The following is a 24425-nucleotide window of genomic DNA, read 5'->3' as shown; positions in this document are numbered from 1 at the left end:
AGGGCGGGAAGGGGAGAGGCGACCGCCGCGCGAGGGCGGGGGAGGAGGAGGAGGGGGAGGCGTGGCTTCGCGGCGATTGGCCGCGCGCCGGGCGTCACGCCATGCGCCGGCGCGGTGTGAGGGGCCGGTCGCCGCGCCCGCTCCTTCCCCGCGGCGGCATGGCGGAGCCGGGTCGCGGCCCGAGCGGCGGCGGCGGCGAGGAGGAGGAGGAGCCGGGTCCCGGGGATAAGGAGGAAGCAGCGCCGGCCCCTAAGAAACGGCGGCTGGCGGCCGGGGAGCGCTACGTGCCGCCGCCGCGGAAGCTGAGCACGGGGGTGAGCTTCGGAGCGGTGCACTTCGCCGAGACCTCTTACTACTTCGAGGGAGGGCTACGCAAGGTGCGGCCCTACTACTTCGACTTCCGCACCTACTGCAAGGGTCGCTGGGTGGGCCGAAGCCTCCTGCACGTCTTCAGCACCGAGTTCCGCGCTCAGCCCCTCGCCTACTACCGCGCCGCCGCCCGCGCCGGCCGCCTCCGCCTCAACGAAGAGCCCGTGCGCGATCTGGACATCGTGCTCAAGGTGGGCACCTCCCCTGCACACCCCCACACCCCCACATACCCGGGCTGGGGTACAGCTGGGCACCCCCGGAGGCGTCCTGGTAATGAACGTGGCGTGGCGGGCCGGTAACCCAACATGGGAGACCACAGCTCGGCTCTGGCGATGAGCATCGCCCCGAGCAGTGCGGTGAAGGAACGCCGTGGTGGTCGCTAAAGCCTGCGGTGTTTAAGGGGCAGTCGGGTCTGCCAGGGAATCCTCACCCCGGTGGGGGCAGGCGTATGCGGATCCTGCAGAGCCAGCGCACCCCACGGGTTCCTGCTCAGCCCCCTGAGAACGGGCGAGGCACGGAGATATCGCTTAAGACACGTTATCGAATTCGAACGGCGATGCGCAGAGTTGTTGTGCCAAATCCTGCGTTCCAGGACAAAGAGGCTTTCGTTTCCCCGCCCCACCAATATCAAGCCCCCATTGTGTGCGGCCAGATGGGGTGGTTACGCAGGCTGGACTCACGCTAATTGTCTGTCTGTCTTGCAGAATAACGATTTTCTCAGGAATACGGTGCATCGCCATGAGCCGCCGGTCACTGCCCAGCCTATCCAGATCTTGGTGGAGGACGATGAGGTGGTGGTTGTGGACAAACCCTCCTCTTTGCCAGTACATCCCTGCGGCAGGTTTCGTCACAACACGGTCATCTTCATCCTAGGCAAAGAGCATGATCTGAAGGAGTTGCATACCATTCACCGGCTCGATCGCATGACCTCAGGAGTACTTATGTTTGCCAAGACTGCAGAGGTATCCAAGAGGATCGATGAGCAGGTTCGGGAGAGACAGGTGAGAGCCAAGGGCTGCAGCAGTTGTTGGAGCCTCTTGCACAGTATTTTCTTGAAACAGAGTAGGTCCAAAGTCAGCCGAATTTTTGGTCTAAACAAGCACAAGTTCCCAAAACAGCTTGTGGTCATCTTACTGTTCTTATTGTATTAAGCATGAGAGGCATCGAGAGAAAAAGACTGAGTAGAAATTTAATTGATTTTGGTAATATTAGATTGAAAGGGATCTCCTTCCCTAAGGGACTGTGCACACTGACGGGGATTGTGCAAAACGGTTAGAGAGCAATTTTATTTGTAAGTGGAAATGTGTCAGTCATCTAATACTCAATTTTAAAAGTTTTAGAAGTTTTTCTCATTTTTCAGTGGCTCTTGACCCAAACAGAACTGTAGCTGTAGGGTACTATCTTCCAGGATTTGTTTCAAGGCCGTAAACTGAAGGTCACTGAGAGATGGCTCTTGAATTTAATGTGAGTAAAAGAGTCCTTGTGTTCTTGATTTTTTTTTTTCTGACTAGTTGGGCAAAGCGTGAGAGAAATTTGGTTTTAGATAGCCGATTTTATTTTTTTTCCCCTTTTCTGTTCAGTTGCAATAAAATTTGTTGCCTACAAATCTATTTCATTGAAGAGAAAGAGAGGAGTGACTAGGATGGGACTCGGGTGTAATCAGGACAGAGACGGTTTTCTGTTCTGTTTTCTGAGAGTTACTCTTGTGTCTCCCCGTAGCTGGAAAAGGAGTATGTCTGTCGTGTGGTGGGGGAGTTTCCAGAACACGAAGTGGTCTGTGAAGAGCCCATACTGGTTGTTTCTTACAAAGTGGGAGTGTGCCGCGTGGACCCCAAAGGGAAATTCTGCAAAACCATCTTCCAGAGACTCAGTTACAACGGCAAGACCAGCGTAGTCAAGTGTCTTCCGCGTACTGGCCGCACGCACCAGATCCGGGTCCATTTGCAGTATTTGGGGCATCCTATTGTCAACGACCCCATCTATAATATGGAAGCCTGGGGCCCCGACAGGGGTAAAGGTGGCAAGATCGATAAAACGGATGAAGAACTCCTTAAGGCGCTAGTGGAGGAGCATCGTTCCAAACAAAGCCTGGATATCTTGGGTATTTCGGAGGAGGACTTGAACTCCAGCGCTGAAAATAAAGACTGTGGTAATTCAAGTGACTGCGCAAAGTCTGCGCGGGCTGATCCTATAAATGAGAGCTCCTGCCCTGCCGAGGACACTAAGGATCCTGACAGGGACGCTCAGGATCCCGAGAGAAATGACATAGCAGCTCATCCACTGAACTCTGATACCAACCTGGAAACGCTTGAAAAAAATAAAGAACTGGGTTCATGTGAGAATCAGGATGGGCAAGCGGGAGGCAAGAGTTCAGAGGAGAAGGACCCTTTATGCGTGGAGTGTAAAATCACAAGGCGGGACCCATCTCCCAAGGAGCTGGTGATGTACCTACATGCCTTGCGCTATAAGGGAGCGGAGTTTGAGTATTGTTCTAAGATGCCCGAGTGGGCAATGGAAGACTGGGAGGAATGACCGAGGACATCTGACGCCTACGGACACTGTTGGCCAGGAAAGCGTCTTGTAAAGACCTCAGATCTACTGTTTCGATGTGGTTGAGGTGAACAAAGTGCCCGTGACTTACGATGGGGCGGGAAGGATTGTTGGGGCTGGAGAATTGTCCTGACTGCCGACAGGCACTGTAAAAGATGAGCAGGAAGACGGGGCTACAACACTAGAATTACGTTGCCCTTTAGTGAACTAGCACTTCAGGGCAACAAACGCTGCTCGGCCCAGGCAGCTGTGCCTTTCACCTCAACCTGTTCTGGGTCTGCTGTCCATTACCCACACAGATAATTAAGTGCATGCACTTAGAAGTCAGCAACTGATTTTTCTTCTGGCCTGCTATGTTCTTGTATCTTACAATAAGAGCTACTGGAATGTTGTTCAATACGCTGGATGTCATGTCATACGCAAAACTATTTTTACTGTATTTTATTGTCAGACTGATTTTTAAACCTCAAATATTATCACTGAGAACACCATAAAGTAAAACCAGAGCACTGTGAAGCTGATCCATTTTGTGCTTACTGTTTGTCAGCAAGGTGGACTTTGCTTTGAAATTGCTCTTTCAGTATTTATTCAAATAATTACTGACTTTAAAGTTAGTAACTGTAGGGACTGATCTCTTTATATTGGGCCTATTCTTGGAGGTACTAGGCCCTGGATTTTGTCCTTATGAGATTTATAAGGAGACTGATTTAGCAGAGTTTTTTGCCTTTCTGTTCTGCTACCTCCCCTGTGACATATCTCCTGCCTTCTCAAAAACATCTGGCTTCTCTTCTGAGAACCTATCGATCTTTATCCCTTATGCCTCATTGAAAACATCTTCATGCTTGAGGAGAAATCCAAAGTAGACATCAGTCTGCCAACTTTTTTTTTTTTTTAAACTACAATAGGCAGGTTGTTTGTGATTGCTGTGGAATTGTTTTTAATATCGCTTCAGTGTGACAATCAGCTTTAAAGAGGAACAAAAGCTGTTTTATGAACCAGAAGACTTTTTTTTATAGATTTTATATTAATATATGTTTCCAAGATGATAAATATCACTATAGTTCTTAATTTAATCAGTGTTTATATGGTCGCTTCTTGGCCTCTGGGAGGGTTATTATAATAATTCTGCTGTCTCAGGTTCTTTTTTTATCTCCCCCCCCCCCCCCCACTTTTCCGTGTGTGTCACCAGTGGTAATGACCAGCTCCAGTGACTGCTACAGACAATCAAAACCTTTACCTGGGAAGAGCCATGTTGTTTCAGGACTGTTTGCAGATGATGGTTTCTAGCCCTGTCGTTCCATATCCACCTCTCCTCACACCCGTTCCTACATAGGGCGCATGCATAGCGTTCTATGCTTCTAAAATATTAAAGAAGCCTTTTTTAAAGGTGAAGAAAGGAACCCGGAGGAGCTGATACCAGCAACAGCTTTGCTGGAGCGTAGTCCAGTCTCAGATGATCTCTCCGCGTCGTGCTGTGCTCTAGGGAGCTCTAGCTGTTTCTCAGCCCCCCCAAAACGTGGTTTTCATGCAGATCTTTTATTACCGGTTTGCCCATTTCACACAGGTTACTGGAGAGCTCCCTGCTTCACAGGTGTCTGTGCGTGGGATGCTGGGGACCTAAGGTTGGCCAGGCCCGCAGGAATGACTACCCTCCTCCTTGGCAAGGCTCCTAGAATCACTTGTTAGTGATATTACCAGGATCAGGACTTGCGTACCAAATCAGAATAAACCAGGGCTTACTTCTTCCAATAGCTCAAAGTAGCCAAGTGATTTTTTTTCCTCTCCTGGATCATCCAGCTGATGTGTTGAATCTTTCCATAAAAGTTCACTCAGGCTTGAGCTTTGCTCTTCCACATCCTGCCAAGGCTGTCTCGTGATTCTAATTTAACCACAGATATTTTATTTTTTTTCCTGCCATCATGTATTAAGGCCAGGTCTAGTACTTCGCTACAGGCAGCCTGTTAAACAAAGGAGATAAAAAGTCCCCTGTGTTTGAGAGATGACGCTAAAAACTAGTGTCGTCCACATCTTTCATGCACTGAAATACAGATTTCATGTAACTGTAAATGAAACTTGGGCATCTTCAGTGTATAAATAAGGGTGCCTTCAGTTGTTACTAGCTTTAGATGCAAGGGAAAGGCAGTATATTTAGCGGCAACAGTTTTAAATTAGACTTTGAGGTGTCCCAAGTTACATTGTCTGGGGTTTTGGGGGGGTTTTGGGGTTTTTTGTTGGGTTTTTTTTTTTCCTCTCTAGAAGAAATAAGCATCGGAAAGGGATTTTACTGACTTGTGCCAGTAGATGGAGACTGGATGGCTGAAGGGCCTGATGTGGAACTGGAGCTCAGTGCTGTGTTTTTCCTTCTTCTGGCTACACTTAATGACTGCAGTTAGCATCTTTTAATTATCACACCTTGCTGGTCAAAAAACCCCGGGGCTTCTGTTTTCCAGACACTTTGAACACTGACAATTTAAAGTTGATTTCACAAGGAGCCTACCACCAGTTGCATTGTACTTCATTTTATTTCAGTTCAGAGCTGGTGTCCAGCCGATACGTGCTGTAAACATGCACAAGAAGTCGGCGTTTGCTGTTTTGCTAATAGGGAAAGTGTTACTATTAGAGATGTCTTGTGATAAACTCCAGTCTAAGATTAGGTCTGAGGTAAATACTGTGTCCTGGTTGTGGGCATAAAGTTATCTGTACAAAGAAGAAGAAGTCCTTTCTCTAGTATGGTTTTATTCTGATACATTTTTTTGTGCTCCAGCAAAGGACCGGGAGAATGCGCATCTCGCCAGCAGCTAAAGGACTTCTCTATACGAATAAACCCTCCTGGCAAACCCTGGTGGGAACTTCGCTGTGCCTTACCCACTTGTTGTGTAGGACTGACTCAGAATTAACCCCTAAAACATCACCAAGACGCCCATCTTCCACATGGTAACACTTTCCCGGCTGCGTTCTAACTGGTCCGTCACGGGTGCCGTTTGTGAGGCTGTAAGTCGTGATCTGGCCATTCTCTGCACGGGATTTAGTATAATCTAATTTCCACAAGGATTTAAGCATAGTTAAAACTGCTGCAGCGTATGCCTAGAGGGCTCGCGGAAGCTGTTGCAGCAAATTCTGTGCGAGAGGCCCCTTCCCGTGCTGTGATGATGTGTTTAACCCGCGGAGCAGGGCGGTCTCGTGGGAGCTCTGTGTTTCATTAACTTCTACTTCCAGACTTTTAAAAAGTTAACTATTGATGGATTAGGCAGAGAGGAAAAGCTTTCCTGTATCTCTTCAATGCAATCATTTATGCTTTTAAAATCGTCATAGCTTCACGAAAAGCAAGGCCGACTGCAATAATTATTTTTCTAAAGCAAACCTTGACGTAGTTTTCACTGAGGCGCCAGGATCGGTTTGACTGGAGCTCCCTCAACCCCTGATCTTGCAAATATTTACCCAAAGCTCCCGCGAAGGACCAGGCCAGCTCGAATATGACAGTTTGTTGGGACTGCAAGAAGAGATTCAGAAGTGGTTTGTTCCCGGTGGAGGTGTGGCTCGCAGCTCCACAGCACGGCTGGTTTCTGAGAAGAGAGGGAAGGCGGCCTACCCCGCGGGCAGGCAGAGAGGTGGCAGCTCTGCCAGCCCCACAGGGACCCACACACCAGGGGCCATGACACCCCCGGGGACACCGTCCTGGCACCGCCACGGCCGTGGTGGCTGCCCCGGGCAGCAGCTTTGCTTCCTCTTCTTTCCATCACGGTTAAAAGTATCAGCTCGGGGAGGCGGGAGCCTGAGGGGTGTCCCCGCGGGACGTGAGGAGCGGGCCTGCCCGCAGCCCCTACCTCCCCTCACAGCCTTCCCAGCGGGCTGCCGCGGGAGGGAGGGAGGGCGGGAGCTCTCCGGGGTGACGGGCCGAGCCCTGAGCGGGCCGTGAGCCGGCGGCAGCCTGCAGTGCGGTCCCCTGAGAGGTGAGGGGGAGAAAAAAAATATGGAGGAAAAAAAGAAAAGTTCACTTTTCGACGAGGATGGGATTCGAACCCACGCGTGCAGAGCACAATGGATTAGCAGTCCATCGCCTTAACCACTCGGCCACCTCGTCACGACAACCCGCAATCTCGCCCAGCCTATAACAAAGGACGCCAACCGCTCCTGGCATCTTCTCCCGCCCGCCGCTCCTTCTGCGAGATGGCGCCGGCCGCTCGGCCCTTCGTTGGCACAACGCTGAGCAAGGCCACCGCGCGGGGACCGGGCAGCCCTGCGCGGGCCGGCCCTGCCGCGCCAGCCCCGCCGCTCCGGCTCGCGGGGCGTGCTGGCGAGGGGGAATACTGAAATGGCAGGCAGCGGGCTGATACCGATGAGGCCGCCATCTTGTACGGAGCGCTGGGGGACGCCATGCTGTACGGCGGCGGCCGCCGTTAGAGCGCCACTCTGCTGTCGTCACGACGGCGATTTGGCGCGGGGGCGCAGGCGCGCCAGGCGGCGGTTAGATTTGAATGGCGAAGCGGCGGCGGCGGCCCGGCTTTATGGGAGCTGAGGGACCGGGGGGCAGCGGCGGAGGGGAGGCGGAGCGGGGAGTGCTCTGCCGGCGGCAGGCGTGAGGGCCGTGTCCGGAGCGGTAGGTGAGAGCGGCCGCGGACGGGTTCCCGGTGGGGAGAAGGCGAGAAGAGGCCGGGCCGGGGGAGCGCGGGAGCGCCTGAGGCGACGGCCGTTGCCTGTGGCTGGGGCGGATCCCGCCGGGTAACGACCGGGGAGGGGAAGACAAAGGGCGGGAGGAGAAGGTCGGTCCCGCTGTGAGGAGAGGCCTCCCCCGCAGACCTGCGGGGCCTTTTAGGAGCGAGGTGGAACGAGGGTTGAGCGGCGTGGGGCCGGGGCCTGAGGAGATTTCATCTGGAGTCGGGGTCGGCCTCGAAGCCTGAGAGGAATCGCCTGATAAACTGACGGATGAATGCAGTCCTGATCAGTGCGAAGTAATTTGGGAAAACACCGATGTAAGTGATAATGAGGTGTGAATTAGCATTTGGAGGGCGTTCTGGACAGTGCTCCCAGACTGTCAGCCCTGTCAGGGCGGTGAAGCAAACGACACAGAGGATCGTGAGGGAAACAGCTTGAGAACAAAAAGGAATTGTAGAGACTAAATAGATTCATACTCTTAAAGGGGGGGGAAAGACCGAGGAAGGTTTGGGTGGGCTTCTGTAAGATCATGAATGAACTGAAAAAATTTATGGAATGATTCTTCATGTTCACAGTGTGGAACTGGGAAGTACTTAACTATCAAATATAAGAACAGAAAGAGATGCTTTTTCATAAACAGAATAACAAAGCATTTCAACTCCCTGCCATATGCTTGTAGGTCAAAGATATGTAAATAAGTTCACAGAAGGATTAGAGAATGACTACTGAGCATGTTGATTGGGACGTGAATTCCAGATTAATAGACCCACTAATAGCAGACTCCTAGCAGACTAAACGGGGCTTTATATAGCCACGCTCTGTTCTTTTGCTCTTCTCTAGACACCTGTATGCATGGCCATCTTCTCTGTCACTTCTTCCTTGTGTTTAATCTGATCCAGTGCAGCAGTTCTTACGTCCAAAGCATTCCGGCTTCTGCCTGGGGAGCCACCGCAGGGATGCCTGCCTGAAAGCAGTGTCTTGGTTTTGTTGCCTCAGCGCTGCAGGCTCTGAAAGCCAAAGCCTCTCCCACTACCTTTTTGACTGGTACTAATGTAAACCTGCTACCCCTTTGGTGAGAGGAATTGCTCTGCAAAAATAAAACAAGAAATTAATAAAGTTTATTTCAGCAAATCAGCGTCTGTGTACAAGTACAACATCATTCTGGAAAACTTTTCTGACTCTTATTTGTTATACCTTCACATGTAATGGTGTTTTCAAAATAGTGCTTTTTTCTTTTTAAGCAAACAGAAATTTGTTGGCTAACTTTTCTCATTGTGCTTTCTTGCCCTGCCTAAAAATCATCTTTGAGCAAACTGGTATTTCTGAAAAGATTGTTCCTTTTCCCTTCCTCTATAATTCAAACTCTGTTCTACCTTGTGAGCAATATCCCAATAATATGCAATAGCATTTTATGTGATTTAGCATTTTGCTAAATCTAGAGCTTTCTTTTTCCTACATAAGGCTTAGTTTTAGCTTGGAAAATAAGAGTCAATTTGTGGTTTAAATCACCAGCAATGAGGTAACTGGCTTGGTGGACAAGGGAGAGCAGTGGATGTTGCTTATCAGAGGGCAATCATCAATGTGTATGAATACCTGATGGGAGGGTTTAAAGAAGATGGAGCCAGGCTCTTCTCAGTTGTATCTAGCGAAGGAACAAGAAGCAATGGGCACAAACTGAAATACAAGAAATTCCATTTCAACATAAGGGGGGAAACAAATGCAGTGAAGATGGAACAGGTTGTCCAGAGAGATTGTGGGGTTTTCTCTTCGGAGATATTCAAAACTGGAATGGACAATGTCCTGAGCAATCTGCTGTAGCTTTGAGCAGGGGGATGGACTACATGATCTCCAGAGGTCCCTGCAGACCTGAGAGCCTGTGATTCTGTGAAATGCAAAAGCTGAGCAGTTCTGTGCAGATCTCTCTATTTCTAATTGTAAAACTTAATTGTCCGTTTTACAAATCACTTAATCCTTGCTTAGGCAAGGGTTTCTCTTACAATGTTGCTTGCCAAGGTTTAGCAAGGGGAGAATAATGTAACGTGATAAATGCTGTCAGATTGCTTATAGCTCTCTGTAAGTATACTTTGCGTAGTTATTGATGGAGGGATGCATGTAGCTAAAGATCATCACTGAAATCTAGGAAATAGCACAGAAAATTGCATGCATTGATCTTATAGTGTCAATTCTGTGGTACATTTTTTTGGTGGTCTTTGTCAGGTCCATGGGAGACTGAAGTTATGAGGAATATTAACCTGGTATTCAAGGCCCTGAATTTTGTTGCGGTTTACAAGAAATGTTAGGCAATATTACATCTGTGTTAGCACTGGCATCCTGTCAGTGTGGGTTAATTCATTTTATCCCCTTATGCAACTTTTGTTAAGTGTTGTAGTTTTCTGTGCTGGTGGGAGTTACTTGCATTGACATAAGATATTCTTGGGGGAGAATTAGTGATTGAAAAATTGTCTTGTGCGTCAGAGCAAACTAGCAAACTTTGTCTTGTATAAGACTTGATCACATTTATTTCCAACAGTTACCAGAATCTTAACTCTAAATAAAAGGACGCCTAACCAGTAAGACTTAAACTGTTAGCACAGTTGTTTTATAATATGACATGTAATAGAAAACGTGGACTTGAGAGGCCTATTAGACTTCAGTGCATCCTGGTGACTACAGAAAGATGGAGACAAAAGTTATAGCATCTAAGGCTAGTATCTAGGTGTGGTTGTATGCAATTTTCTTACTGAGGTTCATTAATATTTTGGATTTCAGTACTGTATTTTATAGGAAAAGCACATCCTTCAGAAATGGACAAGATTTATGCAGACCCCAACATGGAAAAGTAAGTTGGAACCTTCTAAGAATTTTATTGTGGTATAAATATTATCATTTAGAGGTAAAACTTTTCTTAATCCCTGCAGCATCTCTTGAATGAAATGTGTTTTCCATTGTGAAAAAGAACAGGGAGTTTCTTTCATTTTGTGTAGGAAAGCTCTGAGGAAATTTCATAGCAGTGGGCTGCCTGGAGACTAACTGACCATGGGGTTTGGAGGGCAGTCTGCTGAATTCTCCAAAGCTTATTTTTGGGAACTAGTGCTGGAATGAATGATCTATTCCAAGCAAGCTTGTTTATTTAATTTCACACTTGTAAAAATAATGGAGAAATCAATTTATTAACCTTAAAGACATACATCTGGGTTCAAGTTTATGCCCTAATACCTGTTACCCTTTTTTCCCCTGCAGTGATAATACAGAGCACATCAGAGGGAAGCGACTGTCCTCTGTGAGTAACTTAAGGCACTTCTCAAAAGCAAACCGTGTGAGTGAGTGAAGGAAAGAAAGGGAAGCTGTAAAGAGGAACTTGTTTTCTCATCACAGTTGAAGAAAAGCATTCCAAAAGCAAAGACAGAGCCTATTAGATTGATATGATTGACTAGGGCACTGGTGGCTCTTATAAACTCTCTCCAGCCAAGTAATCAGTTCTTGTAGTTGGAGGTGATCTTCTCAGCTATTATATTTTCTTTTAGATTTTAAAGGCTCCACGAAATCCTCTTGATGATCTGGGAAATGGGAATGAATTGACGCAGGTAGGTCTATTAAGTCCTTTCTCACCAATGCTCTTTAGCACCTTCAGTTCGCTCCTCAACTTGTCGCTGATTAAATGGTGTCACTAGAATAATGCAGGTGTAAACACTCTTGTGATAACTGCTTAGGAGGATAATGTTTGGAGTACTAAATATTATAAGAAATCCATCAAGTTTTTCTTATACTTCTATTTTACATCAGAATATTTCTTCTATCAAGAAAAGAGGAATAACCAGAGATTAATAGGGATAACTTGCTCCTGCTGTAGTCCATTTGACTTGAAGTTTGATCCACCAGTGTACAAACTGGTATAGCCAGTAAGATGGTTTTATATCTGAAAAAAAAAAGCTAGCCTGCCAATTTGTTTAAAGTAAAAGCTAAAAAATAAACATTTTCTTCCAGAAATACATACAGCATATATTTCATGTTTATAGTGTCTGTTGTTTCTTAGAAATTGTAACTATAGGCCTGTTCAGTTTGGATTTCTTTTTAAATGCCATTTATACTTAGCTTGTGTTCTATGGACTAATGTGCTAGTTGCATCATATATTTATATGATTTATCTGTCGCTGATTACAGAACTTGAAAACTCATTTTTAGTATATAAGGCTTTCAGTGAAAAAGCCTCTAGTAACTTCTTTAGAGTATGAAATATGAGCCTGAAATGTTTATGCACAAAATGTATTTCAAAACTGGGTTGAGTATGAAGAGCGTCTCACAGTCTTCATTTAAACTTTAATACCTGTTAACAATGATGGACAGTGCTGCTAATGAGCAATGTAAGACTATCACATACAGTAGTGTGACATTCATAACTGCTTGTGTTGCTGACATGATTTTAAAAAGAATTTAGGTATTTTATAAGCTTTGTTAGTCATGTGCATAGGACAGGTAGTGCCTGGTACGTTAATACTTCGTGTTTTCTTAAACGACGAGTGTTCCGCTGTCCTGAGACAGCTATTTAGTTAGGAAAGCTTATTGCAAGCAACTGCACAGCAGTGGTATGATCAATTAGCTTTCCAGTATATGTAATATTGCATTGTTACATACCTTGTAACATTGCATTAGTATGATCATGTAGCCAGTGACACCTTTTAAACATTTCCATAGGAAAATGGTGACTTTGATTCTTTCATGAATCCTTCCCTTTCTCCCATAAAGACAAACCATTATTACTATTTTATTTCCAGTTTTTGTAATGGAAAACTAAAGAAAAAAAAATCTGCAATGCTATTGCTAAGCAACTACATATATTCTCCCTAGTATACCAGACAATATGCCAGACAAAAATCCTTATAAGTGGCATTGTGCTTCTTGTGTTTGAAACCAGGCAGTTCTCACAAAGTGATCTTTAGATCCTACTTCTTATGAGATGGGTGTCTTTATGTCAGGAGAAGCTGGAGAACAATAAAGTAGTTTAAGGATGTTGGTAAATATCTGTTGTACTTGTTGGGCTCATAAATTATTATTTTGAGGGGGGTGTGGTTTTTTGTTTGGTTTTGTGTTTCATGAAAAGCTATGCTTATTGTGCCTTATGGCATAAGAACAGTTCTCTGTATATCAAAGTTTTGTGTTCTTTATTGTCAGGATATCAATATAGAAAAACGTAGGAAAAACTCTCGCCGTGTCAGCTTTGCGAACACCATAAAGTAAGTTTGATCTGAAGAATGTAGATCTACATCCTTTATTTAAGCATAAAATGCAGGCTATAGGTAATAATCTGGTACCTCCTAAAATGCAGGCTGTAGGTAATAATCTGGTATCCCCTAAAATGTCTGTTTGCCTACGTTTGTGAGTATTCAGTGAAGGCAAACTGGTGACTGTTGTTATATTGAGTTGATTTTGAGCCCTAAGAGAGCCATTATTCGTTTTCTCTTCCTAGCTAGGAAAAAAAACGGTTCAGTGAATTTAATATAATTAGGAATTTTTGTTTCCCATTAAATTTTTTTAGTGATTTCCATCTTAAGTATGATAATGGCATCTCCCAGCTGGAAAATATGGTTGGGTTCAGTAAGCTTCTGGCTTTTGATATCTCATTTCAGAACGTACCATGTGGAAAAGATTGAAATTAGGGCTGATTTTTTTTTTTTCCTACTTTTTTTTTTTCTTTGCTTCAAAACAGATGGTCTTGTCTTTTTCAAAAACTGGGTTGTTTTCTTTTGTTTTGTTTTTTTCTTAGCTGCAGAGTCTTCCAGCGAGATCTTAAGAATAACACGGCAGAAAGTACAGGTAAAACTCCTTTCTCATCTCCTGATAGGATTCGCAGACTATTAGCAACAAGATTTTAGCCTGAATTTAAGAAGTCACTTCTGTCAGTTATGGGTAAGGAACAGTATGGTCAGCTGTTTATCATGGACTGGCTGAAAACCCATTAGTTACTGGTATTGTGGACCTTGTAGCTCAGAAAAGGAATTATTTTCTTAGACAAAACGCACTGAGAACAAAATCTGCCTTGGGGATTTAGATCAAAAGAAGGCTGAGCAGAATGTCGTATTCACTCTGTCAAAGATTACTGGGAAGAATCTGAAAAGCTAATGCATTTTTAAGTACTTCTCTGGGTTTTTGCCACAATAAGAAGGCACGTAAAGAGTGAGAACTTCATAACATTCTTTTCTGTGCAGTTTACTCTTGTCTCTGAATGGTTTGATCATGCTTCTCACATTGTAACGTCTAATTTCCTTACTATTTTTAGAGTGTACAGCAGATACAAGGAATGATGTCCTGCTTAATCAGTAAGTTTGAAAAAAAAATTTCCATGACTACAGAGTTCTGTCCTGCAAATACATTTCTTCACATGACATGCAACCATCAAAATATTACTCCTCAAAGAAATCCAGCATATGTATTTATTTAGATATAAAATTGCTCAGTGCTTTTGATTGGTGAAAGAAGGGATACAGCAAAAAAAGCATATAACTGTGTTGGTCACTCACAAAAAGACAGCAGTTTCTGAAAAATTGAACAATTATGACTTGAAACTCCTTCCTTCCAAAGCTGATTGCTTGGGAATGTTTTCCAGGAAAGACCTACCAGTTTCCATATCTGATAGACATAGTCTTCGATATTTATTACCATAACTTTTTCCCTCAGAGGTAGATAAAGTGTTAGTCTGGCCTCAAAGTTCTTGTCTAGATAAAACACAAAGATGGGATTTTTAAAATTAAAATGACCTGGTAAGTAAAATAACAGATTTAGACAATTTCTATGTGTGGAGGGGAATTTCTTACATTTAAAATATATAGCAAGGAAATAGCTTATGTACAGCTGTAGTTAACTCATGCTTTTAAAGGTATCAACCCAATATAGTAACATATATATCTCTGTGTGTGTGCATGCACATATATATATAAAAAAATCAGTACTCTGGCTAAAGTTTCTTGGTCTTGAAAGGGCAATCAGTAAAACAGTGGAGAGCAGAAGGCATTGAAAGTTAGACAGAAAACCACACAAGTTGGACATTGTATCTGGCTTTTTGTTTCACAGAGAAATTATTTCAGGCTTTAGGAACACAGCTTCAGTTTCCCAAAGAGAAAGGCATAACTAAAAGTGGAAGGTCTGAGTTAAAAATAAAGAATTAATCTTTTCTCTTTTTTTACTTGTCACTGAGGAATTCAAATGCCATCTGTATGTTGAACAATGGCTTGTGGCATGCTAAGATGAGAGAATCTCATGGGAAAATAAGATTGCAACTCAAATTAGAGTATTTTGAAGACATATAAGTAGTGTCTGGTATCTGCTGCCCAGTCCTGTATGAGCTATGCAATAGAATTCTCTGCCTTTTCAGTGTATTGCTGAAGCTTTCTGTTTTGAAATCTTTTAACAAACTGTTTACCTAACCCACCTTTTGTAGAAATGAAGAACCTGAAGCTGTTCCCTGTGAGATCACTGGTGAGTTTGGCAATAGATTTAATAACAAAATGACTATCTTTATTCAAAATTATTGATTCTATTTGAATAATTTTAACGTGCCTAGAACAATCTTCCTGACCGAGACGACTATTGCATGAACGGGCTTTGTCCCATGAAGCTGTTTACAAGCATTGTGTTGTAGAAGTATGAGTAGCTCTTCCACATGCTGAAGGGAGTACTGAAAATATTTTTCAGGATACATTTGGTTTTATTTGCACTTACTTACTCAGTGGTATTTGTAAAACGAGCGCATAGATCTTCAGCTGAGTGGATAAAATAATAAGAAAATAGTGCCACAAATAGAGTATTTCCTTTTCTTTCGGCAGGGATGAACACTTTGCTTCATGCCCCTATCCAGGCATTGGTGCAGCAGACTGAGGTATGTGAAGGCTTTTATTTTTTTGGTGCTGAAAATATCAGTGTCCAAAATATATTCCAATAATTTGTGTAGTAAAGATGCAAAATGTAACTCAACTACCTAAAAAATGAATCCTTGTATTCACATAAAATTCTTCTGAAAGCTAATCTTCTATGTTTTGAAGTATTTTCCTAATCTGATAGGCATTATACTGCAGTATTGATAACTCTTGCTTCTAAAATTGCTTGCTAACTTTTCAGTATCTGAGCTAGTTCCTCCATTCTTTTCAATTCTTATGTAAGAATATGCAAAGGCGCTTATGTTTCAGATAAGTCTGGTTATGTATTTTTTCTCATGTATTACTCTCTGCTTGTGTATATTTTCTTCTATGGGTAGAATGGATATGCACAAATGTACTCTCTGTTCCTGCTGTTAAAAAGCTTTAGACAAATTGCAATGATTAGGATGAGAATCAAGTGATAAAACACAAAATTCTTAGCTAAGACCTTCACAGGCACAACTGCACAGAAATCCTGAACTGTGTTACACTTCCGTGATGATGTTATGGCACCGTGTTGTTAAACAAAGCAATTGTCAAGGGAGTCTCCCTTACTGCAATGGCTTCTGACTTTTGAGTTTAAAGATATGGCTTAAAAACACGTTAGCTCTTGTTAATGGATGTTTAAAAAAACCACAAAGCAAAACAGTTAAAATCTAGTGTGGATGAGAAGATGTATACCATGAGGCTATAAAGGTCAGATTGAAACTCTGTCTCTCCTTGTTTTGGGTAATGCATATGGTTGTGCTTCTAGTATATTTTACTTCTTGCATTTATAAAATAGCATATGTAATTCGAAGTAAACATGAAGCTGTTCTTAATCAATATATTCATTATATTTGATAAAATATAGTATTATATCTTGTTACTCGCCAATTTTTTCCCCCAGCTTTAAAACTGTAAATCCTCTCTATTGAAGAGACTAAAATCTCCCTAGTCAGAAGTCTTTTAAAACATCCAACTTGGTGCTGCTGCTTTGGGGCACATGCATGATAAGCTGGGCACAGTTTTTGCCTGCAGTTGGCGGGGGGAAAGGCGGAAACCACACTGTAAAGATACAGAAAATACTGATCCGTAAGACTCAGTAATTGTTCCATGTTTACCAAGATATGTTTAGATTAGAAGTATTTGCCCAACAGTAAAACTGAAACACATTCTTTCAAAAAAAGCCATTTAAATATGATATGCTCTAATAATTAAGTTGTCGTCCCTTCCTTGAGGTGTTATTGCTTAATGAGGAGGACTGAAATCAGTAATTTTTTTTTTTTTTTTAAAGATGTAAAGATAGAGCTATAACCTTGGGACTGCATTAGTTGACTTCTGTTTTAAATAGAATAAACCCTTGTATCATTTGTTTTAAGTGTCAGTAACTAATTTCTTCCTTTTTTTTTTTTTTAGTGGCATGATGCAGACAACGCCATTCAAAGAACAAATAGGCATGACACCACCCTCATCTTTTCAGATGAAAATGAAATGGATATGACAGCTAGTCACACTGCAGTGATTACACGTAATATGAAAAACAATCAAGCTGACAAAACTGAGAAAATAGATATCACGTCGTTTCTGGCTGGGTTAAACTCTAACAATGGAAAGGCAGAAATGAGCAAAGAATTTCATTTTTTCTCTGACCCTACAAACCATTCGTGCCCATCTTTTGAACAGAAGGAAGATGCTACTACTGTAAAAAAAATAAATTTCAATGAATTTTTGATGAGCTTGAAGTCAAATGAAAAGGCACTCAATCCTATTGAGGGACCTGAAAAAGAGAATGTTTTTTTTGTTCCTTCACAAGTCTCAGAAGACATGGCACGATCGTCGGTGGAATTTGTATATTCCCATGAACCACTGGACGCCTGCAATGTAACAAAAGTCTTTAGAGGGCAAGATGATGGAATGGAAATGACAAAATGCCAGGCATCTGATGTTAAAGCTATGTTTTCTGGTATTTGTGAAGCTCCACCAGAGCAATTACTGTGTGCGGATGTTACTGAGGCATTTGTAGATGATGGAATGGATATGACAACTAGTCACACTGCAAAAATGTCTTTTCCCTTCTCTAGCGTTGGGAATCAAAGTCTAAACTTCAAAAAGGATTTCCCATCCACAGAGTTAGATAATTCTATATTAAAGATAGCATCTAATCAGCACTTAATTGTTCAGCACGACCCTCAACTTTGTACAGACAAAAAAATAGTAAATGTTGAAGACAGACAAGATCCTACGGTGCTGCGAACTGTTAAACAAGAGGCCAGAACAATGTCTGCCATCCCGGGATCCATTTCTTCTGAGACTGTCTTCCGAGGTGATAAAACTGTTGTTTTTTCTAAATGTGATGACATGGAAATTACTGGGAATTATACAGATGTAATCTATAATGACAGTATGAAAGAAATGAACAGTTCATGTCATAAAACTTTTGAAAAGCCAGTTAATACAAACTCTTCACTAGTAGAAGACAGATGTCCAGCACATGGTGATAGGGACATTACGATGAGTCTAACATCTTTAGATAATCGAGCTTCTGTGTCATATAAAAATAGTGCACTTGAACTATCTTCGGGCTCAGATGAACAACTCGAAAAAGTGACCCAAGGTCACGGGACTGCTTCAGTGAATGTTGGTTTTGATTCATGTACAAATTCAGCGTCTGCTGGTGTTTCTAAGAGTAGACTTCAGCACAGACTAGCAAACTCTCAACTTGTTTCTCTGCCAGGTGAGAAGACAGTAATATTCTCAGGAGAAGATATGGACTTGACTAAAACCTGTGTTGGCAAGGATGATGGAGAGAATGTTGAAAATGCATCTCCTGCTGGAGTGTTCACCTCTGTCACCTGCAAACCTCATTTTCTTGATAACAGATCTACATCTCCCAATTTAAATGAACAGGAAGAAATGGAAATAACTAAATGCCATGCTGTTGTCATTGATGATCAAAGCAATGGGATAACTGCAGAAGCAAAACAAATGCATTGTAAAATAATTCCAAGAAAGAACCAGAACAAAAATGTCAGTGAAGGTGCAAATTCTTTAGATATGGACAAGGAAAATCTTGAGGGGATCAGTATCGATGGGAACATTAAAAGAAGCCAGGCTATAGAAATGAATACTAAAGATCTTGAGATGGTAATGGTTGATAAGAAGCTTGGAAAAACAAGCTTTCAGGCAAGGGGTCCAAGTTCCTGTGCAAAGAGTATGTGTTCATTACAAGAGCAAAAGAGAGAAGTCCCTGAGAATATTGTCACCGACACCAGTGCATTCGTGTCTTTGCAAAGTCAAAAAGTTGATGTATCTCAACCTTTGGGAAAAAACTTTCTAAATGCTTCAGTTTCCTGCACAAATGACAAAATGGGCATGTTTTCAGATGATGAAAACATGGACATAACCAAAACTCATCCTGCTGCCTTTGATGTTGCTCCTATTAATGCAGTACAAGAATATGAGAATAATCATAATCAAAATAATGTAATATCCAAGCAGCTGCAAAACCAGACCTTCCAGTTTCCTGGTAGTTCTGGTGTAGATATCACAAATCAGACTGCAGCAATAGAATGTGGGGATTTGAAAATGAACCCAAATAAGCAAACTGTTACTCCTTTGGCTCCAAATGGTTCATTTATTTCCAATAATAAACCCGCTCCCTCTGGGATGAAACGAAATGAACAACTTGGAACAATATTAGGAATAAATGCAGATTGCCACGACTCAGACGGGCAAGAGAAAACCCATACCATGAAGGTAGTAAACAAAGTATTGCCAACTCGAGTAGATTCTGAGAGAGATTTTTCAATTGGTAAGACAGGTTCTTCAGAAGAAGATGTTAAAAATCCTCACTCAGTTGACGGCCTGCACTTACGGGGTGCTGAAGAGCCCTTACTAGCCAACACGTCTGAACCACATAAGGGAAGTTCCCAATTGCCTTCGTTTTTAGAAAAGTCAGTTGTGTTTCCCTCTGGTGAAAACATGGACTTGACTGGAAACTGTGCAGTAATGGTTCCTGATTACAACATCAATGCTGTTTTATCAGAAAGAAAAGCAGTACCTGGATACCTTGTTCAAGATGAAAATAAAATAACGTCCTTAAACAAAGGGGTCACGATGACAATAAATAGCCAAGAGCAGCCTGCGTGCGATGTGTACTCCTTGGTATCTGGCAAGAAAATGTTAACCGTGAGTGGTTTAAAATATTTGCCTTTTGCAGATGAGAAAACTACCATATTTTCAGAAGATGCTGATATGGACATCACCAGAAGTCATACAGTTTCAGCAGACAACAAAATAATTTTGCAGCACAAAAGTTCAAATGATGACACATCCTTAATTTCTGGAGATAAAACTTGTGTTTTTACCTACAATGATGACATGGAAATAAGTAGACTCGATACTGTTGCAACTCATAAATCTATGGAAAAGGCTGCATTTCAAGGGATGCTTAACACAGCTAAAAGGACTGGAAGGAAAAGCTTGAAGGGAACAACAGGGGAAAAGACTGTTTTATTTTCACTGAGCGATGAGAATAATGACATGGAGATCACAGAGAGCCATACGGCTGCAATAGGCCATGAAATTGTCTCGCAAAATGAGGGAGGGCTTCATTCTGTCTCTGCAGCTCACCCTGTTAAAACCGTTATGTTCACAAGTAGCCAGGCTGACGTGGACATTACCAAGTCTTGCTCTGCTGATAAAATTACCGTAAAAGTTGTACGTGATGATAAACCGAACTTGGATAAGGAGGTTGGACAGCAAGCATTTTCAAATAGCGAAGCTACTATGCTTGCTATGGATGATATGGAAATCACTAAATCCCATAACATAGCTTTGGAAGAAAATTCTCTGCAGGGTAGGCAACCCAATCAGTCTGTTCCTTTAACTTCCACGATTATGTTTACGAGTTACCAGGCTGACATGGAACTGACCGAGTCTCACTCTGGTGATGAAAGTATTGGAAGTGTCTTTTGTGAGGATAGATTAAACCTGGCTAAGCAGGTTGGACAGGAGGCTGTTGCACATAGCAAAACGGTCGTTTTTACTCTGGCTGAGGATATGGAGATCACCAGAACTCATACAGCTGTATTAAGTGCTGAAATTGATGTACAGGACAGAGAGTCCATTCCAGCCATTTCTGCAGTTCCCGCTGATAAAACCATTGTGTCTACCCACAACCAAGATGACATGGAAATAACTGCATCCCATACTACTGCTGTTAATAACAATATTAATGGATTTCAGAACCAAAAATTGTCACATAAAAGCACTCAGCAACCAGACTTGTGTAGTGTGTCGTTGTCTTCTTGCAGAGATGAAAGGGATTCCCCGCATACAGAAGACCTGAATGGTGAATATCATACAAAATCTAAGGGTAAGCCCAACACTCCCTCTTCTGCTTCATCAGCCTCAGCATTTCCTAGTGACAGAGGAGCTCTCAAAGTCCCCAGTGGCACACCACCAGATTCCGTTTATTCTGTCTCGCTTCCAGAAGAGACTATGGGTGTGCGGACACCACAGGATCTTGACCTTCCCACGGATAATTCTGTCCCTGTAAGCAGTGAGCAGGATCTCATACCAGCAGAAAACCTGAAATCAAAGAGAGTATCTTTCAAGCTTCCAAGTGATGGGCCCATGGATTGCAGTGAAGAAAGTGGCGATTTGGTATCCCACGTTTCACTTCCCAGCCAGCAATCAGATTCTTTGAAGGGTTCTCCAGATGCACGTAGTACTCAGGGAAACCAAGTATTGAAAGATGATTCATCTAGACAAGATTTAGCTATAGATTTAGGCTTGGCTGGAGCAAGCCTTGTTCCAGTTTCTAACAAGGAATCAAATGAAAATGAGGGGCTGTCAGCTGAAGGGGAGACATCTCCAAAAGACTTTCAAATAAACTCTGAACAAACTAAGCAACTTTTGGTCAGTGAGAGCCCAAGAGATCAAACAGATCCCACCCTTGCACCTGAATTATCAGGTATTTTAAATGTGTGTTCAAAACTGAAAAATATTAGAAGGAAATCTGCAGTTCTCTCCGTTTCTGAAACTGCTTTTTCTGACCAGTTGCCCAAATCATCAATTCAGCCAGAAGATATCTTGAGGTTAGGAAAAAATACTGTAAATGAAACGAATAATTTATTTTATACCAAAGAGCAGGAGAACATATGTCTTGAATCTGGAGCTGTTCCCATAGATGCAAATTTAGGTATGGCACTTAAGGATAAATATCAAGGAATGAATGTCCCTCTAGGTATCTTCCAGCCTAAATTACCGAACAGAAGAAATCCTTCTGTTTCGAGTGTACAAGACATAAATGCAAAATCTTCAGACAAAGAAGCACTAGTTTCAGAAGGAAGCGTAAACGCTGGTGAAAGCCCAGGTAACAACAAGTCTAGTAGGCAGAACTTCAGCCCTTCTCAGTTTATAGCAGAAGAATTTCTTCCTGTCTGCCTAGAAGAAATGGATTCAAATGAATCTGTAAGCTCCGAACTCGTGGAAAATGCTTGCAATGAGATAAGCAAAAAACAAATCTCCCACAATGAAAAGAATCAAGTTGAAGAGACAAAAACTTGCAACACAAAAAGAGCTTTGGAACAAGATGAGGAGGATCTTCAAAGTCCAAAGAAGGTCAAGAGGGATGAAAACTTGGATGGTGAGGCCTCTCAAGACTTGCAGGTGAGCCTACTCACTCACTATAAGGATACAGTGAACACTGACAGGACTTTTGTTTAGATTTTGGGGTGTAAGCAGATCTATTGGTAGGTTTTCTTGTTTCTCTTAACCACCAGTTTGCTGTCATTTTGCTATGTCGTCCCCTGTATTTTTCATTGTTTTGCCAAAATAGAAGAATCAGGTTGATGTGTGCAACTTTCCTGAACTGTGCAAAACAGACAGAATAAGGGATATGCCAATGTTAAATCATTCTCTCTAGTATCCTTTCAATCCTTTCTCGACTGAATACTCTTAATCCTCTGAACTAAACTATTTGCTAGTTGTTGCTTAGCTACAATGATAGCGTAAGGCCTAAAGCAATTATTTAAAGTCCAAACATGGATGTTTAGTTTAAATTAACTTTTTTATAGACAGCACAAATTGCAGTTGAATTAAGAAAACCTGTGCAAATATGGAACATTCATCTGACCTTAAAAATAAGTTTGTAATCATCAGTAGAAACTTTCTAGTTCCAAAAGCTGGAAGAGTGTGCTGTGGTGGTTACTGCTTTGATTGAGAAATGAAGGAAGGATTTTGCAGCTTTACTTCCTATATGTCATCGTAGGAAATGGCTTAACTAGCCACACGCTGGTTTGTCATGCTGATTAGATATAAAATATGCCGATACTAAAAATGAAATCATTCTGAATGTCAAGAAACAACTACAATAAACTACTGATCAACTTACTCTTGTATTGTTTCATATAACTCCTTTAATTTTATTTTTCTTTAACTTGCTAATATTAGGTTACTTTTGGCGCTGTGTCTCAAAGCCAAGTAGAAGTTCATGAAGGTGAAGATCCTCCAAATCTATCGGCTAAAAGCCCTGACTGTACTCATGCCAGCACCAGCAGCTCTCTGGATTCTGTTAAGGCTGACACAGAATTAACAAGTAAGACTTTGTGGTAATGGTCTCAAACACTTGTGTTCTTCGTGCTTCATCAAGGAAGAGCCCCACCCGTACCATGTATTTCATTTGGGAACGGCCTTGAACGCCTGTGTCACAGCTTCCCACCCCGCCAGGCAACGTGCTTTCACGTTCTGGCTAAGAGTCCGAGCCGTTCAAGGAAAACCGAGATGGGAAGAAAAAGGAGCAGAAATTAAGTACAGCTTTGTTTTCAAGGGCAAGCTGGGCTGATGAGGCAGTTCTGTTACCTTAGCACAGAGCAAAGCCCCAACTCAAACTCTGCTGGCCCAAAGATGATTTTAAGCTGGTTCCATGCAGAACGAGTCTGCATGTCTCAGCACTGCGCTCTTGGAAAAAGACTCCTCAGAGTGCATTGCAGGGACAGGCTCTAAGCAGATTCAGCCCTCAGGTTTAATTAGCTCTTGCTAATTAGCTGATACCTAACAATGAGGCAGAAATCTGCCAATCATCTGGTAAGTGATATCTTGCCTCTATTTACAAAACCAATTCCGATTTTGGCCTCCTGCAACCGTGAAAGCATATGCCTTATCCAGTAGAAGCTGGGCTCTTTCCTTTGAGTGAGAAACTAGCCCTTGTGGGCTCAGAACTTAATGCCATGTTTTTGCCTGGACAGCTTGGCTCTGTCTACACAGGGTGCCCTCTGTGAACTGGTTGGAGTCTCTTCCTCAGTTTTATGACTGTTTAGTGTGTTACATATGGCTTTCCTCCCATAGAAGAGTGAACGCTGTCATTTCATTACCGCTCTGACATAGATTTTATTTTACGTTAGATTCTTAATCTAGTCCTCCTTATTTGTCCCAAGTAGTTGTTTCCTCAGTTACTTCATTCAGCACTGGAAACACACATAAAGGTCAAACTCGACATTAAATTGCTTTTTTTTTTCTAGAGCTAATGAGCTTAGGTTCATATTTCCGTAAGAATATTATTAACCCTTTTTTTTCTTTTTTTTTTTTTTTTCCTAGTTCAGCGAAGCAGTCAGATGGAGTCTCAGCTTCTCACAGACAGCATTTGTGAAGATAACTTACGGGAGGTATGTAAATAGCTGAAAGATGCTAACTTCTTGTCCTAACAGGAAAAATACTTGTGTGTGTATATGCAAGTAAGCGTTCTTGCTTGAAAAATATACTTATCTGTATGTTTTTCCTAATCTTTACAGAAATTTCAGAATGGTGTTATCACGGTTGGGGAGTTTTTTACACTTCTTCAAGTCCATGTTCCGATTCAGAAGCCCCGGCATAGCCATCTGCCAGCCAATGTGAGTATCTGTCCTTTGATATGCATAATATAATTGACCTTAAATTATATTCGTTGTCTTTTTTTTTTTT

General features: G+C 42.6%; 2 protein-coding genes and 1 non-coding gene across 3 annotated transcripts in view; 2 read left to right on the top strand and 1 right to left on the bottom strand.

Annotated features, from left to right (window-relative positions):
- Window positions 1-158: 158 nt before the first annotated feature.
- RPUSD2 (RNA pseudouridine synthase domain containing 2) lies at window positions 159-3469 on the top strand. Its single transcript, XM_050897551.1, has 3 exons — window positions 159-560; window positions 1074-1370; window positions 2089-3469. The coding sequence occupies exons 1-3, from the start codon at window positions 159-161 to the stop codon at window positions 2899-2901; spliced, it is 1512 nt and encodes a 503-aa protein (XP_050753508.1). The 3' UTR covers window positions 2902-3469.
- Window positions 3470-6918: 3449 nt separating this feature from the next.
- TRNAS-GCU (transfer RNA serine (anticodon GCU)) lies at window positions 6919-7000 on the bottom strand. Its single transcript has one exon. It is a non-coding gene; the product is annotated as a tRNA-Ser (tRNA).
- A 255-nt stretch (window positions 7001-7255) lies between these two features.
- Window positions 7256-24425, top strand: part of KNL1 (kinetochore scaffold 1) — a 29272-nt gene continuing 12102 nt past the window's right edge. The window contains 13 exon segments of the mRNA XM_050896961.1: window positions 7256-7475; window positions 10342-10411; window positions 10813-10852; window positions 11097-11156; window positions 12742-12803; window positions 13334-13383; window positions 13847-13886; window positions 15005-15042; window positions 15390-15442; window positions 16878-22136; window positions 22920-23064; window positions 24063-24130; window positions 24257-24355. Of these exon segments, the coding sequence (XP_050752918.1) occupies window positions 7256-7475; window positions 10342-10411; window positions 10813-10852; window positions 11097-11156; window positions 12742-12803; window positions 13334-13383; window positions 13847-13886; window positions 15005-15042; window positions 15390-15442; window positions 16878-22136; window positions 22920-23064; window positions 24063-24130; window positions 24257-24355 (6204 nt within the window).

The sequence above is a fragment of the Gymnogyps californianus genome, chromosome 5 (genome assembly GCF_018139145.2).
Source record: "Gymnogyps californianus isolate 813 chromosome 5, ASM1813914v2, whole genome shotgun sequence".
NCBI lineage: Eukaryota > Metazoa > Chordata > Aves > Accipitriformes > Cathartidae > Gymnogyps > Gymnogyps californianus.
Note: the sequence above shows the minus strand (reverse complement) of the source record. Positions and strands in the feature narration are given on the sequence as shown.

What these genes read in the sequence shown, in the direction of transcription:
- RPUSD2 (XM_050897551.1), top strand. Translation starts at nt 159, where the DNA reads ATGGCGGAGCCGGGTCGCGGCCCGAGCGGCGGCGGCGGCGAGGAGGAG. An exon ending in ATCTGGACATCGTGCTCAAG is followed by an intron (nt 561 to 1,073) that starts GTGGGCACCTCC and finishes TCTGTCTTGCAG; the next exon opens with AATAACGATTTTCTCAGGAA. An exon ending in AGCAGGTTCGGGAGAGACAG is followed by an intron (nt 1,371 to 2,088) that starts GTGAGAGCCAAG and finishes GTCTCCCCGTAG; the next exon opens with CTGGAAAAGGAGTATGTCTG.